This window comes from Perca flavescens, unplaced genomic scaffold, assembly GCF_004354835.1.
Source record: "Perca flavescens isolate YP-PL-M2 unplaced genomic scaffold, PFLA_1.0 EPR50_1.1_unplaced_scaf_46, whole genome shotgun sequence".
Classification (NCBI taxonomy): Eukaryota; Metazoa; Chordata; class Actinopteri; order Perciformes; family Percidae; genus Perca; species Perca flavescens.
This window is the reverse complement of record NW_021166698.1, coordinates 15685-36246: the sequence shown is the minus strand read 5'-3', so window position 1 is coordinate 36246 and position 20562 is coordinate 15685. Positions and strand designations below refer to the sequence as shown.

Genomic DNA, 20562 nt, shown 5'->3' with positions numbered 1-20562 from the left:
TTGAGCACCTAATTAGACTATGTATAGACTGACGTGACTGGACATTATAGGACTCTTTAGATCCATACGTTACACAGCAAGGCCTTATATACTCTCTCTGCTGACGTTCAACACAATGTCCTTTTGACTCTTGTTTCTGGATGGATGGGATGGAAATTCAGTGTGATAATATTTATGTGCATACGCGCACTTACACGCACTTTTACATTTGGCCCAAGCGGCCCTCATATCACCCCACGTACACCAACACACATTTGTGAGAGGACTCTGTACAGACAGCTCTTCAACAGCGGGATTCCTGGACATTGTGGGGTCTCCCCCTCACACACTGGACAGCTACCTTTGGACTTATGGTAGCTTTGGACTGTATATGCACACACACATGTGCACTTATCCCCCCAATTTTCCTTGGGGGCGCCTTTTGTTTCTTTCTAGATTGAAAGGATATTCTGACGCCATCTTTTGGTTTGTGCATGACACACATGCACAAATCTATAACAGAAACTAGAGCTGAACAGCACTGATTGCTGTATCAGGGACACTACCAAGCCTATGTCAAGCTTCCCTCCCTTCTCCTTCGGAGGCACTCTAGCTGCTACACTGGCTGAGGTCACAAGTTGACACAGACAATTCACATTGTTCCACATTGTTCTTAATTATGTTTGTGATGGTCTTGCTGTTTTCCACATGAGGTGAGTCTTGATGTGATTGAGGTATATACATGGTACTCTTTTCAGATGTGTAGGCCCAACTATAATCATTTCCGTAACAGGTAAAGTGCTGAGTGCTAATGTTACAATAATTTACATGATTTCTTTACAAAGATAAAGTGCATAGTGCATAATTTAGGTTGTTTCAACAACATATGAGGTTTTTTCTAAACAAAATCTGTGGGTTGTAAAGTGCATAGTGCAATTAATAATGGTCTAATCCATTTTTTCAGTTAAAAACCTTGAAATATAAATAACTTTAGTTACAAAGGGCAATATGCACATGGGCTGTGGTTTCAGCATCATTTCAGTTCATAACACATGGTTTGATTCAATCCATTCTTTTGTTTAAAAACAATAAATAACAAGATAAAGTGCAGAATGCATGTTTGATGCTGTCTCAACACCTTTTTGGTTAAAAGATCTTTAGATCGGAAGGTACAAAGTTCAATAAATAAATAATGATTTTATTCAATTCATATACTTTTATTTAAAAATACTATGAATCATGATTTGAGTGGGCCTCGCATCTTTCCCCTCCTGGGTTTATCGTCCAAGTTTAGATCAAACTCATGAAGATTAAAAAATGTTTTTCATATTAATCGCACTGATAATTTATCCCATGTATTTCAGATGCATTTAAAATGTTTTTTTTGTGCAATTGTATATATGTGTGTAAGGTGTGATTACACATGTATAGACCGACACGTTCACGGGAGCTTCCCAATTTGCCCTTTCCATTACAATTCATAAGGAAAATAAATCCAACTTTTCCAAAAACCAGCGCCTTTGAACGCAACATCCACAATCATTGAATCTCATTGGTTTCCATGCGGATACTGGGCGTAAACAGGAAGCTCCTCAGGTGCGGAAAGCCACTCGCGCTTTTTATCTCACTTCAGACTCCTCTGTGGAATAATACAGCTACTCTTGTTGTCTTGACAGCCTGATGAAGACGTATTCTGTCGAAACGCGTCGCTGTAACTTTTTATTATTTTTGTAATAAAAGTTCTGACAACTGACCATCACGCCTGAAGACTTTTCAGTCAACTCCAGATAAAGTTTGTATTGCTACTATCGTCACTTTTCCTTGCTACATTGAGTGGGAATCACAACGAAACACCGCCATGGACGGCCGTGGCTTCTACCCCGAGGATGACTGGGACGAGGGACCTGAGTGGTGTACGGTACGGTACCGCAGAGGCAGAATGATTAGCCGTGATTACGGCGGCCCTCCCGCCCGCTACTGGCCCTCCCATGACCGTTTTGAACCAGCTAACCTTCGTATTAGCAATGAGCCTCCCCGCGGTGTTTTTGACTGTACTAGTCACTATGCTAATGAACCAGCCAACAGCTATGGACATTTCACTAACAGGCTTACTGACGATGTTAATCGTAGCTTTGCCTATAACAACCAAGCTAGCTGCTACACCTATCCATCTAGCACTAGCTATCACCGACCTAGTTATGCCGATGCGGCTAAACCTGCTAGCTCTGGCCCCTGGCATCAAGCTAATGACGACCGCGGTGTTTTTTCGGCGCCGCCCGGCCCCGGGCGCACCGCCAAACGGAGCCCACAGCAGTAGCGCCAGTGCGCGGAACAACACCAACTACCGTCAGACTAGCAACAATGGCCGCAAGGCCCAAGGCCAGAGTAACTCTCGTTCACGCTCTAGGTCCAAGCAGGGACGCCAACAGCAGCATAAACAACAGTTTACCCAAAAAAACAACAAGAGGGGACACAATAAAAATAAAAGAAACCCCCAACAATATCAGCAAAAAAATCAAAAGGGCCTAAATCAGAACAACAATATCAATAATCGGCAACAACAGCCCCGCCAGCCTATACAGCGTTCACCAGACCCGGATTTCACGGTCAAAACACGAACCATCCACAGGCTCATCAAGGCAGAGCACCATCTATGCAATGTTTCAGCACGAGATGCTCCAAAAGCCATCGCCAAAATGACCAAAATGTTGTCTGAAACAATCAAACCAGCTGACCCCATCGGCCCCACGATGAAACTAATCTCTGATAACGCCACAATCTGGGAACGTAACACTATTGAGATCCTGCAGAGCCACTACAAAACAACACTTGCAGGCAATCTACAATTTTTGATGCGCTTTGATATGTCCTCTTGGCAAGAGAACTTTGATATCGCCACGTCATGGGCGCGCAGCCATTTCAAACAGAGGCTTTTGCCCCACACTGTAGACGCCGTGTATGCTAAAATACTGCAAGCCTTACAAGATAAAATACAGACGAACACTCGACCTACCACTCTCCCACGGGGCTGTGTCTCATCCGCGGACCAAGACAGGGTAATCGAGGTTGAAATGGAGGCTGTAGATAACATGCAACAACCACGCACGGTCCCACAACAGAACTGGTATGACGCCATGACTGCCAGACAGGAAGTACCGCCCACCACGTCGGTTTCACTTCCTCAACGTCAACCTAGGATACGCCAACAGGACCCCGGACCAGCTCCAACGACGGAGACACTGCTGGTGACTGCCGATGTGCATCAGGACCCCACTGACCAGGCACAACCGATGGAGACGGTGGAGCCGGACGTCCGGGACGAGATGGGGGGGCGGCCCCCCTTACCTAACTCTTCCCCTCCTCTCCTTGACCCCCCCCCCCCTCGCCCCCTCAATCCACTTCCCCCTTCCTCTTCTTCCCCCCTTTCTGTTTCCCCCATTTTCCTTCCCTCCTCTGCCCCTGCCTCCCCTCTCCCCCAGGGCGTCCTGGACCTGCTGACCGAGATTTCTCCCACGCCACCACCAGCACCACGGCCGGCTCCTCAACTCGCCTCAGACCCCATCGTTGCGGCTGGGTTTCCTGCACTCGCCAACTTGAGAGAGCATTTTAGGGCCAGACTCCAGGAACTGAGAACCCCTACTGTTTCATCTGAACGGCCTACGGCCCCTAAAGGTAATCTGCCAAGTCCCACTCCTCTCAGACTTCTTCCCTCAGATGGGGGGGCTCAGATGGGGGAGACCCCACGCACATCCCGGGAAGCTGTCAACACGGAGGGTAAGTCCCTCCTGGGTAATCTAGGGCCTCTCAACCAGCCCATGATTCAGAGTAGGCTCTCATTTGCTTCACCTGTAACACAAACGGATTTTTCTCCACACAGACATCCTAATGTTTCAGATAAGATGAACGACTGGTCCTTAACAGCACACAAGCGATGGCTCTGGGTGGGCGATTCGAATCTCAGCCGGTTCCCCACTCACAAAATGAGTCATGTACAGATAGAGAGTTATCCGGGTGCCGCGTTTAAGCACGCTGAAGCCATACTGGCCAACGCACCCGTCTCTTCCACAGTGCAAAGATTAATCCTTTCCTTTGGTATAAACGATAAAAGCCGCAATGCTGAAAAAATCACTGTCCCACAAATCCAAAGAACTGTGCGTATGGCAAAACTTGCCTTCCCACAAGCCCGCATATTGATTCCAATCCTCAATTTCTCGCGTTCCTTATCACACCAGGAACAGGAGAACCTGAGGGGAATCAATGAGTTCTTAGTGTGCTATGAGGACTTCATTCCTCAACTGTCCAGATCGGTTTTCTCCACTGAAAGAGACCATGTACACTGGACTGCATCCACTGCAAAACACATGTTCGACCATTGGCTGTTGCATTTAAACACCTTAACCCCGTAAAAGCATCTAAGGCTTCGGGGTTTAAGACGGTTATCAACTTATCCAAGTCGTTCATCTTAACTGCGGCCCAAACAGGCCTCCTGAATAAGGGCTTAACCTTTATCCCATCCATCCAGAAACAGACCAACAAACAGGTCAGGGATGCACTCAGAATTGACCTACAGGATTATCACAGGCATCTAAAATTGGCTGTCTATTACCAAAACAAACCTGAGACGCCTCAGTTGCCTTTTATGCCTAAGTCAACCTGGTCACCTGCTCTCCCCTTGCTCCCTCCAGAAGTCTCACAGCTGATTCAGCTCGACCTGGACACGTTCCACAAGCAACACAAGGTAGGTTGGGTCAAACCAAACCTTTCCCCCTTTGAAAGGAAGGCCTTGGAACAGTTAAGCGATAATAGGGACATTGTGTTGAAGCCAGCAGATAAGGGCAGTGCGGTAGTCATTATGGACAGATCAGACTACCTTTTTGAGGGTTTCAGACAACTTAATGACCCGCATTATTACACAAAACTGGACCGTCCGATCTACAAGGATACAATTCCTGTAGTGACCAAAATCATTAACTCTCTTCATGAGAAAAAATTTATTAACCACAAGCAGAAAACTTTTTTGCTCGGTGAAACAGAGCCTAGGCCCCGCAGGTTCTATTTACTGCCAAAAATACATAAGTCTGGTGACAAATGGACGGTTCCTCACAAAATCCCTCCAGGACGTCCTATCGTATCTGACTGTAACAGTGAAACTTATCACACAGCCAAATACATCGACCACTATCTCAACCCACTTTCAGTGCTACATGACAGTTATATAAAGGACACTCAGGATTTTGTCACAAAGATCAAAGCCTTGGAGATTTCCTCCTCGGCTTTCCTCTTCTCTATGGATGTTTCCTCTCTTTATACCAACATTTCTACTCCTGACGGCCTTGCTGCAGTTAGAGCAGCCTTTTTAAAGTACCCTGACAGCAAAAGACCAGACAAGGAACTACTCCAATTACTTGAACTCAATTTGACCAAAAACGACTTTGAATTTGACGGCCAGTTTTATCTGCAGGTTTCAGGTACAGCTATGGGGAAGACCTTTGCACCGTCCTATGCTGACCTCTTCATGGCTCAGTGGGAGCAGGGAGCCTTAGCCTCCTGCCCACTACGACCCCTACACTATTTTAGATATCTCGACGATATCTGGGGCGTGTGGGACCACACTGAGACAGAATTTTTTCAGTTTCTGGACAAGTTGAATGAATACAGTGACTCAATCACCCTTACGGCCACCCTTAGTCCTGACAGCATTGACTTTTTGGACACCACAACCTTTAAAGGACCAAATTTTAATGATACGAACAGACTGGACGTCAAAGTCTTTTTTAAGGAAACGGACAGCCATTCCCTGCTTTACAGGACGAGCCATCATCCCAAACATACCTTTGCAGGTTTAGTCAAGTCTCAACTCCTCAGATTTAAAAGGATCTGTACTAGGCAGGAGGATTTTAAAGCAGCAGTCAAAATTCTGTTCTCCTCTCTCCTTAACAGGGGTTACACGTCCACAACCCTACGTAAAGCTCTCAGAACCTTCGAAGAGGTTAAACCCGTCTGTGTGGAAACTGTTCTTGCCATTGTAGTCACCTATTCTGAGTCCAATGTCAGATTTGTGCAGAAACTGAAAAATAACTTCACTCGTTCGGGAGGTGAGAATTTTTTGAGGGGTTTCAGATTAATTGCGGCCTATAGACGCAGTTCTAACCTGCAGGACTTTTTAGTCAGATCTAAACTCAGACCTCTCAATCCTCCTAAGACTAGACGACTGGACAGTTTTTTCAGGACGTACGGGACGGTTCAGAACCAAACTACCCATGAGGTCTTCAGGACGCAGGGTGTAGTCAACGTACAGACCAAAAACTGCATATACCTGATTAGATGCTCAAAATGTTGTATACAATACGTGGGCGAATCAGGCAACACACTTTTAACTCGGTTCACACAACATAGGTACAACATTACCAACAAAAAGAACCTTAACAACCCACTCGTGAAGCACTTCATTGAACACGACTGGTCTAGTGTTAGAGCCACAATCCTCGAATCAAATCCTAATTGGACAATTAAAGTCAGACGTAAGGTTGAGAGGATGTGGATTAAGAGACTCGGCACGTTGATGCCGGGGGGACTTAATGAGAGGTAGGAGCCCCATCCCGTACCCTAACCCTTACCTTAACCTTTCCCTTAGTGTGCCTAACCATAACCTTTCCTAACCCCAACCCTCCCACCTCCCTTTTCCCCTAACCCCATTTGCCTAACACCTAACCTTGACCTTTGACCCTTACCCTAACCATAACCTAACCTTTGTCTTGTCTTTACTCCTGCCTCTCTGCCTAGTCTCCAATTGAGACACGTGATAACGCGCTTATAGGCACTTGTGTGCGGGGTTGTCCCCTGCCCTGGGGGGGCGGGGGGGCCCCCCGGGGTCTTGTTCCCGGTCAGTGGTTTGTGCACTTAAAGCCTCGTCGCCTCTGGCGACGAGACTTTCTTTATTTTCCCCTAACCCCTAACCCCTAACCCTAACCCCCCTAACCCTAACCCTAACCCTAATCAGGGGATGGCCGTTTAAATATTAGGGGATGTTGGGCTGATATTGGGTCTTTTTGTTTTTTTATTTTTTAACACCTTTCCCGATGTCCTAAAATTATTTTAAGCACATCTCCGAGCTCGTGGAATTTTTTAAAATATTTTACAAAAAAAAATTTCCAGATATGACCTTCCTGGAAAAAGTTGATTTTTTTGCAGTACCAAAGGAAAAAAGGGGGGCGCTGTGTTTTGTCGTCTGCCGACTTCTTCGGACAACATCTCCGTGTGAGTCCCTGACATGGGAGCGTTCGTTTTTGATCCAACTTCGCCATGTAGAGCCAACATCTCTGTGCAAATCCTTATCGCACCAGGGGAACATGGAGATGTTGGGTCAATACAGAGATCCTGGGTCATGACCACAAAAAAAAACGTGTCAGGCCACGCCCAATTCGATGGTGGGGTTCAATTCCCGATACCGAGAGATGAGCCTTGAACTTATGCAGAAAAACCATGTTGGGTCTTAAACCCAACTTATTTCTGCCAAGTTGGGCCCCATTGGGCTCCATTGAGATAAGTTGGGTCCCATGGGTCAACATTGGAACAAATTGAAGCCCATTGAGTACAGTTAACTGGGCATAAATGTGGTGAGTTGGGCAACTTCTGATCCCATTGGGCCAAGTTGGGTCCCATTGGGTCCCATTCTAACAAGCTGGGCCCCATTGGGCCACATTGTAACAAGCTGGGTCACATTGGGGCAAGTTGGGCCCCATTGGGACAAGTTGGATCCCATTGAGTCCAGATAAAAGGCATCACTGGGTTATGTTGGGTCCCATTGGGACAAGCTGGGACCGATTGGGCCCCATTGGGACACGCTGGGCCCCATTGGGACAAGTTGGGCTCCATTGGGCCCCATTGGGACAAGTTGGAACCCACTGAGTCCAGATAAAAGGGGAATCACTGGCTTATGTTGGGTCCCACTGGGCCCCATTGTGACAAGCTGGGTCCCATTGGGACAAGCTGGGACCCATTGGGCCCCATTGGGACACGCTGGGCCCCATTGGGACAAGTTGGGCCCCATTGGGCCCCATTGGGACAAGTTGGAACCCACTGAGTCCAGATAAAAGGGAATCACTGGCTTATGTTGGGTCCCACTGGGCCCCATTGTGACAAGCTGGGTCCCATTGGGACAAGCTGGGACCCATTGGGCCCCATTGGGACACGCTGGGCCCCATTGGGACAAGTTGGGCCCCATTGGGCCCCATTGGGACAAGTTGGAACCCACTGAGTCAAGATAAAAGGGAATCACTGGCTTATGTTGGGTCCCACTGGGCCCCATTGTGACAAGCTGGGTCCCATTGGGACAAGCTGAGACCCATTGGGCCCCATTGGGACACGCTGGGCCCCGTTGGGACAAGTTGGGCCCCATTGGGCCCCATTGGGACAAGTTGGAACCCACTGAGTCCAGATAAAAGGGAATCACTGGCATATGTTGGGTCCCACTGGGCCCCATTGTGACAAGCTGGGTCCCATTGGGACAAGCTGGGACCCATTGGGCCCCATTGGGACATGCTGGGCCCCGTTGGGACAAGTTGGGCCCCATTGGGCCCCATTGGGACAAGTTGGGCCCCATTGGGACAAGTTGGAACCCACTGAGTCCAGATAAAAGGGAATCAATGGCTTATGTTGGGTCCCACTGGGCCCCACTGTGACAAGCTGGGTCCCATTGGGACAAGTTGGGACCCATTGGGCCCCATTGGGACATGCTGGGCCCCGTTGGGACAAGTTGGGCCCCATTGGGCCCCATTGGGACAAGTTGGGCCCCATTGGGACGAGTTGGGCCCCATTGGGACAAGTTGGAACCCACTGAGTCCAGATAAAAGGGAATCAATGGCTTATGTTGGGTCCCACTGTGACAAGCTGGGTCCCATTGGGACAAGTTGGGACCCATTGGGCCCCACTGTAACAAGCTGGGTCCCACTGTGACAGCCTGGGCCCCATTGGGCCCCATTGTGACAAGCTGGGTCACATTGAGGCGACTTGGACCCCATCGAGGCCAGACAATTGGGCGTCGGTGGGTTAACTCGGGTCCCATTGGGCCCCATTGGACAAAGCAGGGACCCATTGGACCAAGTTGAGAGCCACTGGGCCAAGAAACTTCAGCCACATTGGGTCCCATTGGGTTCCATTGGGTCCTATTGGGCAAAGCTGGGTCTCGTTGGGTTCCCGTTGGGCCAAGTTAGGCCTCGACGGGCCAAGTTGGCCACCGTTGTGATCCATCGGGACGAGCTGAGCCCCGCTGGGCTAAGTAGGGTCCCATTGGGACAAGTTGGGACCCGTCGGGGTTAGTGAGTTAGGGCCCCATACTTCCAACTTGGGCCCATTTGGCAAAGCTGGGCCCCAGTGGGACACCTTGGGTACCATTGGCACAACTTGTGCCCAGTTGGGAACGGTAAGTTAGGGACCCACAGCTCCAAGTTGGGTCCATCTGGCAAAGCTGGGCCCCATTGGGACAAGTTGGGACCCATTGGAGGCCCCCAGGGGCCAACAATGACAACAATACTCACCGTATGAGCCCAACTACTCGGTGTGAGTCCCTTCAATAATAGCTTCGAGGCTCCCCCACCAAGGAAGCCCCCAGAACAGCAAAGAAATATTGGTCCAACCAGCCATCTTCTTTCTGCAAGTATGAGCCCAAATACTCGGTGTGAGTCCCTTCAGTAATAGCTTCAAGGCTCCCCCACCAAGGAAGCCCCCGGAACGGCAAAGAAATATCGGTCCAACGAGCCATCTTCTTTCTGCAAGTCTGGGCCCCATTGGGACAAGTGGGGCGTCAAAGGAGGCCCCCAGGGGCCCGTAACCTGGCCCGTTCTCACCGTACGAGCCAAAATACTCAGTGTTGGAGCCTTCAATAATATCTGCGAAGCTCCCCCCGAGGAAGCCCCCAGGACAAGCAGAGGAATATTGGTCCAACCAGCCCAGTCTTCTTTCCATTGGATGGAGTCTGGATGCCGCCGCCGGCAGCACCACCTTAACAACACACACGCATTTAACTCTGGATTTAGTTTCATATTAGATTATATACAGGTGAAAGTTAACTTCTGAGGGACCCCAAATGAGAACTTGGGTTCAAACTGGGACGATGGGCCTCATGAGGAGCCCCTGGGGGCGTCCGTGCGGGTGTTGGGGTCCCTTGAAGTTGTTATTGGAGGGACCCACACGGTGAAGTTGGGTGCATTCGGACATGTTGGGCCCCATTGGGGGCCCCTGGGGGCCCTTGAAGTTATTTTTGGAGGGACCCACACCGTGAAGTTGGGTGCATTCGGACATGTTGGGCCCCATCAGGGGGCCCCTGGGGGCCCTTGAAGTTATTATCGGAGGGACCCACACCGTCAAGTTGGGTGCATTCGGACATGTTGGGCCCAATCGGGGGCCCCATCGCGGGCCCCTGAGTTATTATTGGAGGGACCCCCTGGGTGGTGATGGCGCAGTGGATAGACCCTGAGCACAGACACTTAACCCATAGTTGCTCCCGAGGCGTTGGGGTCCATATATATATATATCATATATATCATCATATATATCATAGGTCAAACGCCTATGTATATACGGCAATTGTACATCACTTTGGATAAAAGTGTCAGCTAAATGACATGTAATGTAATGACCCACACTGAGCTGGGATGCCGGGCCACCGTGCGGGTGGGGGAGCCCCTTGAAATCATTATTATCGTGTAAACATATGTATTATATATACAGGTCAAAGTTAACTCGTGAGGGAACCCCAACCAAAAGTTGGGTTAAAACTGGGATGCTGGGCCTCGTGAGGGGCCCCCGGGGGCCTACGCGTGGGTGGGGGAGCCCCTTGAAGTTATTATTATCGTGTACACATATGTATTATATATACAGGTCAAAGTTAACTTGTGAGGGAACCCCAACCAAAAGTTGGGTTAAAACTGGGATGCTGGGCCACGTGAGGGGCCCCCGGGGGCCTCCGCGCGGGTGGGGGAGCCCCTTGAAGTTATTATTATCGTGTACACATATGTATTATATATACAGGTCAAAGTTAACTCGTGAGGGAACCCCAACCAAAAGTTGGGTTAAAACTGGGATGCTGGGCCTCGTGAGGGGCCCCCGGGGGCCTACGCGCGGGTGGGGGAGCCCCTCGAAGTTATTATTATCGTGTACACATATGTATCATATATACAGGTCAAAGTTAACTTGTGAGGGACCCCCAATGAGAAGTTGGGTTCAAACTGGGATGCCGGGCCACCGTGCGGGTGGGGGAGCCCCTTGAAATCATTATTATCGTGTAAACCTATGTATTATATATACAGGTCAAAGTTAACTCGTGAGGGAACCCCAACCAAAAGTTGGGTTAAAACTGGGATGCTGGGCCTCGTGAGGGGCCCCCGGGGGCCTACGCGTGGGTGGGGGAGCCCCTTGAAGTTATTATTATCGTGTACACATATGTATTATATATACAGGTCAAAGTTAACTTGTGAGGGAACCCCAACCAAAAGTTGGGTTAAAACTGGGATGCTGGGCCTCGTGAGGGGCTCCCAGGGGCCTCCGCGCGGGTGGGGGAGCCCCTCAAAGTTGTTATTATCGTGTACACGCGTGTATTTTATGTACAGGTGAAAGCTGACTCATGAGGGACTCACAACGAAAAGTTGGGTCAAACAGGGATGCCGGGCCTCGTGAGGGGTCCCCGGGGGCCTCCGCGCGGGTGGGGGAGCCCCTCGAAGTTGTTGTTATCGTGTACACGCGTGTATTGTATGTACAGGTGAAAGCTGACTCATGAGGGACTCACAACGAAAAGTTGGGTCAAACAGGGATGCTGGGCCTCGTGAGGGGCCCCCGGGGGCCTCCGCGCGGGTGGGGGAGCCCCTCGAATTTGTTATTATCGTGTACACGCGTGTATTGTATGTAGAGGTGAAAGCTGACTTATGAGGGACTCACAACAAAAAGTTGGGTCAAACAGGGATGCCGGGCCTCGTGAGGGGCCCCCGGGGGCCTCCGCGTGGGTGGGGGAGCCCCTTGAAGTTGTTATTATCGTGTACACATATATATTATATATACAGGTCAAAGTTAACTTGTGAGGGAACCCCAACCAAAAGTTGGGTTAAAACTGGGATGCTGGGCCTCGTGAGGGGCTCCCAGGGGCCTCCGCGCGGGTGGGGGAGCCCCTCGAAGTTGTTATTATCGTGTACACGCGTGTATTGTATGTACAGGTGAAAGCTGACTCATGAGGGACTCACAACGAAAAGTTGGGTCAAACAGGGATGCCGGGCCTCGTGAGGGGTCCCCGGGGGCCTCCGCGGGTGGGGAGCCCCTCGAAGTTGTTGTTATCGTGTACACGCGTGTATTGTATGTACAGGTGAAAGCTGACTCATGAGGGACTCACAACGAAAAGTTGGGTCAAACTGGGATGCTGGGCCTCGTGAGGGGCCCCCGGGGGCCTCCGCGCGGGTGGGGGAGCCCCTCGAATTTGTTATTATCGTGTACACGCGTGTATTGTATGTAGAGGTGAAAGCTGACTTATGAGGGACTCACAACGAAAAGTTGGGTCAAACAGGGATGCCGGGCCTCGTGAGGGGCCCCCGGGGGCCTCCGCGCGGGTGGTGGAGCCCCTCGAAGTTGTTATTATCGTGTACACGCGTGTGTTGTATGTAGAGGTGAAAGCTGACTTATGAGGGACTCACAACGAAAAGTTGGGTCAAACTGGGATGCTGGGCCTGGTGAGGGGCCCCCGGGGGCCTCCGCGCGGGTGGGGGAGCCCCTCGAAGTTGTTGTTATCGTGTACACGCGTGTATTGTATGTACAGGTGAAAGCTGACTCATGAGGGACTCTGGCGAAAAGTTGGGTCAAACTGGGATGCTGGGCCTCGTGAGGGGCCCCCGGGGCCTCCTCGGGTGGGGAGCCCTCGGTTGTTGTTATTATCGTGTACACGCGTGTGTTGTATGTACAGGTGAAAGCTGACTCATGAGGTACTCACAACGAAAAGTTGGGTCAAACCGGGATGCTGGGCCTCGTGAGGGGCTCCCGGGGGCCTCCGCGCGGGTGGGGGAGCCCCTCGAATTTGTTATTATCGTGTACACGCGTGTATTGTATGTAGAGGTGAAAGTTGACTTATGAGGGACTCACAACGAAAAGTTGGGTCAAACTGGGATGCTGGGCCTCGTGAGGGGCCCCCGGGGGCCTCCGCGTGGGTGTGGGAGCCCCTCGAAGTTGTTATTATCGTGTACACGCGTGTATTGTATGTACAGGTGAAAGCTGACTTATGAGGGACTCACAACGAAAAGTTGGGTCAAACTGGGATGCTGGGCCTCGTGAGGGGCCCCCGGGGGCCTCCGCGTGGGTGGGGGAGCCCCTCGAAGTTGTTATTGTCGTGTACACGCGTGTATTGTATGTACAGGTGAAAGCTGACTTATGAGGGACTCTGGCGAAAAGTTGGGTCAAATTGGGATGCCGGGCCTCGTGAGGGGCCCCCGGGGGCCTCCGTGCGGGTTGTTATTATCATGTACACATATGTATTATAATATATTATAATTGAAGATATTAATATAAGGGAGTCTAGATGTTGTGTCCGTACAAAGGTTTAGAGTCGAAAGACTCTCCGGTGGACCTAACTCATGGTAGACCCGCACTGGGTTGTTGGGTCGACAAGGAGTTGTCGGGTCATGCGGACAGACCCAGGTTCCCCGTGAGGACCCATCTTGTGGGAGACCCGCACTGAGTTGTTGGGTCGACAAGGAGATAGTGGGTCTTGCGGACAGACCCAGGTTCCCCGTGATGACCCATCTTGTGGGAGACCCGCACTGAGAATCTGGGTCGACAAGGAGATAGTGGGTCTTGCGGACAGACCCGGGTTCTCCGTGTGGACCCATCTCATGGGAGACTCGCACTGAGAATCTGGGTCGACAAGGAAAACATGGGTCTTGCGGACAGACCCGGGTTCTCCGTGTGGACCCATCTTATGAGAGACCCGCATGGAAAATCTGGGTCAACAAGGAGATAGTGGGTCTTGCGGACAGACCCGGGTTCTCCGTTCGGACCCATCTCATGGGAGACCCGCACTGAGAATCTGGGTCGACAAGGAGATAGTGGGTCTTGCGGACAGACCCAACTCCCCCATGTGGACCCATCTCATGGGAGACCCGCACAGAGAATCTGGGTCGACAAGGAGATAGTGGGTCTTGCGGGCAGACCCGGGTTCTCCGTTCGGACCCATCTCATGGGAGACCCGCACTGAGAATCTGGGTCGACAAGGAAAACATGGGTCTTGCAGACAGACCCGGGTTCTCCGTGTAGACCCATCTTATGAGAGACCCGCATGGAAAATCTGGGTTCACAAGGAGATAGTGGGCCTTGCTGGAAAAACCCGGGTTCTCCGTTCGGACCCATCTCATGGGAGACCCGCACTGAGAATCTGGGTCGACAAGGAGATAGTGGGTCTTGCGGACAGACCCAACTCCCCCATGTGGACCCATCTCATGGGAGACCCGCACAGAGAATCTGGGTCGACAAGGAGATAGTGGGTCTTGCGGGCAGACCCGGGTTCTCCGTTCGGACCCATCTCATGGGAGACCCGCACTGAGAATCTGGGTCGACAAGGAAAACATGGGTCTTGCGGACAGACCCGGGTTCTCCGTGTAGACCCATCTTATGAGAGACCCGCATGGAAAATCTGGGTTCACAAGGAGATAGTGGGCCTTGCTGGAAAAACCCGGGTTCTCCGTGAGGACCCATCTCATGGGAGACCCGCATGGAGAATCTGGGTCTACAAGGAGATAGTGGGCCTTGCTGAAAAACCCGGGTTCTCCGTGAGGACCCATCTCATGGGAGACCCGCACTGAGAATATGGGTCTACAAGGAGATATTGGGCCTTGCTGAAAAACCCGGGTTCTCCGTGAGGACCCATCTCATGGGAGACCCGCATGGAGAATCTGGGTCCACAAGGAGATAGTGGGCCTTGCTGAAAAACCCGGGTTCTCCGTGAGGACCCATCTCATTGGAGACCCGCACTGAGAATCTGGGTCGACAAGGAGATATTGGGCCTTGCTGAAAAACCCGGGTTCTCCGTGAGGACCCATCTCATGAGAGACCCGCACGGAGAATATGGGTTCATAAGGAGAACCTGGGTCTTGCGGACAGACCCGGGTTCTCAGTGAGGTCCCATCTTGTGGGAGACCCGCACCGGGTTGGTGGGTCCGCACTGGGATGTTGGGTCACCCAAACTGTCCGGATCCACCCTGCTTCTCCGTGCGGACCCATATCATACAAGTGTACTGTTGGGGCTTTGTAAATAATCATAAGTGTGTGGTCTAGAGCTACTCTGAAATCTGTAAAGTGTCTCGAGATGACTCTTGTTATGATTTGATACTATGAATAAAATTGAATTGAATTTAGTGATTTTGACATAGAGACACAACAAACTGGCATGTCGAGCCACACTGGACTCAATGGTGGGGTTCCATTGGACTACACGGGGCTGAGTCTTGAGGTCAGCTCAGCAGTAAAGTGTCAGGAGGTTACTGAACTCTCACCTGAGCTCCAAAGGACTCTCAAGACCCAACTTCGTGTGCATTTCAATGGGGGGAAAAGACCCCGCTTCTAGGTGCGAACCCCTTTCATGATAGAACCCATATTGGAGCTTAAAGGGACACGCCACCACCGTTTGTTGAAAAAGGGCTTATCGCGGTCTCCCCTAGGTGGGACAACGCATTTTATTTGTGCATGCGTTGTTTTAGTCTGGTGCAACACCGGCAGCTTTAGCATAGCGTAGCGAATGGAATTTAGCATGTTTTGCGTAAAAAAACAACAAAAAAAACCAATTTCTTGCACCGAGACAAAGAAAATGTGCTGACCCCACCTACCTAAAGCCAGGGTAGACCGGGATAAGCCCTATTCCAACAAACGGTGGCGTATTCCTTTAAACCTTATTCAATTTCATGCATGTTAATAACACAAGACACAATTTAAAAGAACTTTATTCATTGACAAACGCTCAATTGAAAAAACACCATTGTTTTTTTCATCTTTATTTATTGCACGTGCACTTTTTCCAGACAGAGACGACCGCCTCCCCGGCCTCCTCTCGGTCGACTCGCAGGTCAAACGACTCCGCACTGCTGCGGACCGCGGGATCCTCTGAGCTGCAAGGCGGCCGAGAGGAGGCCGAGGAGAACGAAACGCTGAAAGAAAGCGCAGATGCCGAGGGTCCGTCGGAGGACGCGGTGGATCCGTCGGTGCAAGTGGAGGCCAGGGGTCCGTCGGTGGAAAAACCATCCCTGCACCTGGAAAAATGGAAACAAATACAAATAAGAGCTCAAATACATATTGCCGTTCATGTAGCCGATCCCGCTTGAATGTGCAGATGTGTTAAACCCAGGTTCTATGTGCGAGTCCCTGTAACGTTAGATCGGCAGGCCTGCCCAGAGCTTAAAGTGTATAAAATAGTCTTAAGTAAAATGCACAGCGTATTCAAAATGACGCAGCGAGCAAGCGTCTTAAGCCAGAGCTCAAATTACTTACGTAGAATATGCAAAACACACTTTTATGGGCCGACACATACCTTAACCCGGTTTCTGGGTGTGGGTCCCTTCAATGCTAGGTCCTGCCAAGAGCTCGAGCAGTAAATATAACACACTATATTCAAAAATGTAATGCAGTGAGCAGTGATCTCAAAAGCATCAGTGAGCAACTCACAGTTCTCGAAGCCGAGGGACGGCCGGTTCATGCTGAAAGAAAGCGCAGATGCCGAGGGTCTGTCGGAGGACGCGGTGGATCCGTCGGTGCAAGTGGAGGCCAAGGGTCCGTCGGTGGAAAACCATCCCTGCACCTGGAAAAATGGAAACAAATGCAAATAAGAGCACACACACACACACACACACACACACACACACACACACACACACACACACACACACACACACACACACACACACACACACACACACACACGGCCTCGACCTCACTGTCAGGTGGGACTGAGGAAGGGTCCTCCAACTTCCTGATCCCCTCTTCTATTACAGCTTCATCAATCTCGTCGAGATGGGATACCATAGTCGGGTGGGGTTTGGACGCCCTCAGCAACGCCAGTTCTCTCGCACTGTAATGGTCCTTTGCCTTTTGAACGTACAGTGTCACCATGTTGTTCTGAAAATATGGACACCTTCTGCACTCTCCTCTGTGTCCTGCTCTTGCTTCTCCACTACCTCCTACTCCTGTGTCCCGTTCCTCTACTACTATCTCCTCCATGTCCTGGTCCTCTACCTCCTCCTCTGTGTTGTTCTTCGGGCTCCTGAGTGGTCCGTCAGAGGAACCGGATGCAGAGGGTCTGTCTGTGCAAGTGGAGACGGAGGGTCTGTCAGTGGAGGAAAAGGGTCTGTCGGAGGACGCAAAGGGTCCGTCTGTGCAAGAAATTAAATAAAAATACAAATAAGACCTCAAGTATATTGCTGTTCATGTAGCTCATCCTGCTTGATTGCATAGATTTATTAAACCCGGGTTCTAGGTGTGGGTCCCTCTGATGTTAGGGCTACCCAGAGCTAAGTATGATAATATAGTTTTAAGTAAAATGCACAGTATATTCAAAATAATGCAGTGAGCAGTGATCTTAATCCAGAGCTCAAATTACTTCAGTAGAATATATACATACAAACTTGAATGGACAAACGCATAACTAAACCCAGGTTTTGGGTGCGAGTCCCTGTAATGTTAGATCAGCAGGCCTACCCAGAGCTTAAAGTGTATAAAATAGTCTTGAGTAAAATGCACAGCATATTCAAAATAACGCAGCGAGCAGTGGTCTTAATACAGAGCTCAAATTACTTACGTAAAATATACAAACACACTTTTATGGTCCAACACATACCTAAACCCGGTTTCTGGGTGTGGGGCCCTTCGATGTTAGTACCTGCCCAGAGCTCAAGTAGTAAAAATACAAACTATATTCAAACTAATATACAGTGAGCGGTGATCTTGAAAGCATCAAAGAGTAACTCACAGTTCTTGCAGCAGAGGGACGGCGGGTTTGTTCGACGAGTTGAACGGAAGAGAGAATCCTCCAAACCTCCTCTGCCTAAGGAGCGGCCCTGTAAGTCTGAAGCCCAAAAGAAGAGAGACAAGTCTGAAGCCGAACAGAAGAGAGACTCCTCCTCTGCCTTGTCACAGTCGACGGTGTCACGCTAGTGGAAAGGGGACGGTGCAAGTGGAGGCGGAGGGTCTGTCGCAGGACGCAGGTCTGTTGGAGGATGCGGTGGAGGTGAATGGTCTTTCGCAAGACGGTTCCGATTCACTTGAACTGCCATGCGGGCAAGTGGAGGCGAAGGGTCCGTCGGAGGGTCTGTCGGTGAAGGCTCTGTCGGAGGACGTAAAGGGTCTGTCAGCGGTGGATGGGGCTGCGACCTCACTGGCAGGTGGGACTGTGCTCTTACAGATTCTCTTGAGAAAACCCCTGCAGATAAAAAAAGGCAGAGGATGTTTTTCGGGCTCCTGAGTGGTTACATCGTGGCGGTGACGGGGTGCTCAACATGGCGCGGAAAGAGGTCGAAGCAAAAACTGCTGCCACAAAAGGAGTACGCCCGGTTCCTCAGATACAACTGTCTCCGGTCTCGCATTGAGGGAGGACTAGAGGCAGAAACCTTCTTTCACACTTCCAGTGGCTCTGAGTGCCTCGAGCTCCCCGAATACTTCAAAGAGGCGTGGGAGTCGTCGGAGTTGGGAAAGGCTCAAATTCAAAGACAAATCAAGACAAATTCCTAAACCCGGTTCCTGGGTGTGGGTCCCTTCAATGTTAGGTCCTGCCCAGAGCTCAAGTAGTAAAAATACACACTATATTCAAACTAACATACAGTGAGCAGTGATCTTAAAAGTATCAACGAGTAACTCACAGTTCTTACAGCCGAGGGACGGCGAGTTTGTTCGACGAGTTGAACGGAAGAGAGACTCCTCCACACCTCCTCTGCCTAAGGAGCGGCCCTGTGAGTCTGAAGCCGAACAGAAGAGAGACAAGTCTGAAGCCGAACAGAAGAGAGACTCCTCCTCTGCCTTTTCAAAACCAACAGGGTAAGGATGCCCTCAGACCCAGTCGGACCTGCGTCGCAGGTGGCAGGACGCAGGTCTGTTGGAGGATGCGGTTGAGGTGAAGGGTCTGTCGCAAGACGGTTCCGATTCACTTGAACTGCCATGCGGGCAAGTGGAGGAGATGGGTCTGTCGGAGGACGCGGAGGGTCTGTCAGCGGCAGATGGGGCCACGACCTCTCTGGCAGGTTTTTGACTGTGTCACAAGGGTGGAAGGAGCAGCACCAGGCTCAGAGGAGGATGGGGCCATGAAATCACTGGCAGGTGGGAGTGAGGAAGGGTCCTGGATGTCCCTCCTGATCCCGTCTTCTACGGAAGTGTCACTGATCTTGTCAAGATGGGACACCATCGGCGGGAGGGTTTTGGACGCCCTCGGCAAAGCAAAGTTCTTGCGCAACGTAGCGGTATTTTGCCTTTTTCTATGTCGTTCTAACGATACACAATGTACACACCTTCCGCACTCTCCTCTGTGTCCTGCTCTTCTCCCTACTCCTCCATCTCCATGCGGCGGTCCTCTACCTCCTCCTCCTGTGTCCGGTTCCTCTACTAGCATCTCCTCCATGTCCTTGTCCTCTACCTCCTCCTCTGCGTTGTTCTTCGGGCTCCTGAGTGGTCCGTCAGAGGACGCGGTGGGTCCGTCAGAGGACGCAGAGGGTCCGTCGGTGCAAGTCGAGGCGAAGGGTCTGTCGGAGGACACAGAGGGTCTGTCGGTGCAAGTGGAGGCTGAAGGGTATGTCCCGGGACGCAGGTCTGTTGGAGGATGCGGTGGAGGTGTAGGGTCTGTCGCAAGACGGTTCCAATTCATTTGAACTGCCAGCCGGGCAAGTGGAGGCGAAGGGTCCGTCGGAGGATGCGGAGGGTCTGTCGGTGCAAGAAATGAAAAAAAAAAAAAAAAAACAAATAAGAGGTCAAATATATTGATGTTCATGTAGCCGATCCTGCTTGGATGTTCAGATTTGTTAAACCCAGGTTCTAGGTGCGGGTCCCTGTATTGTTAGATCAGCAGGCCTGCCCAGATGTAAATGTATATATATATAAAAAAAAAAAATAGTCTTAAGTAAAATGCACAGCATATTTAAAATAATGCAGTGAAAAGTGATCTTAATCCAGAGCTCAAACTACTTTACCATCACCCAGAAACCCGGTTTATGGGTGTGGGTCCCTTTAATGGCAGGTCTGCATGCCTATAGCCTTATGTACAATACATATATTCAAACGAATAAAGTGAGCAGTGGTGTTAATCCAAAGCTCCAGTTAAATCTGTAGAACACACACACACACACACACACACACACACACACACACACACTTATAGACCAACACAGCTAAACCCAGTTTCTTGGTGTGGGTCCCTGTAATGTTAAGTCAGCAGGCCTGCCCAGACTAAAGATAGTCTTATGTGAAATACACCTTATAGTATAATTGTGCGATTCTTACCGAGTGCAGCAGTAATCTTTGCTGGTGCGTTTTCAACAAACCATGCATGATAAGTCGCTTTCATCAGTCCAACTGAAAATTAACAACAAA

At 50.4% G+C, this 20562-nt stretch overlaps 1 protein-coding gene across 2 annotated transcripts; it reads right to left on the bottom strand.

The window, feature by feature from the left end:
* Nucleotides 1-15923: 15923 nt before the first annotated feature.
* LOC114551751 (uncharacterized) lies at nt 15924-20544 on the bottom strand. Of its 2 annotated transcripts, XM_028572710.1 has the most exons (5): nt 20473-20544; nt 17960-19896; nt 16929-17363; nt 16660-16792; nt 15924-16247 (listed from the first exon to the last, which is right to left on the bottom strand). In XM_028572710.1, exons 3-5 carry the CDS (start codon nt 17209-17211, stop codon nt 15992-15994), a joined length of 672 nt encoding a protein of 223 aa, XP_028428511.1. In that variant the 5' UTR covers nt 17212-17363; nt 17960-19896; nt 20473-20544; the 3' UTR covers nt 15924-15991. The 2 variants fall into 2 exon arrangements, 1 of the variants encoding a protein (XP_028428511.1); XR_003691988.1 differs by lacking the exons at nt 15924-16247; nt 16660-16792 and having other exon boundaries at nt 17115-17363; nt 20473-20538.
* Nucleotides 20545-20562: the final 18 nt, after the last annotated feature.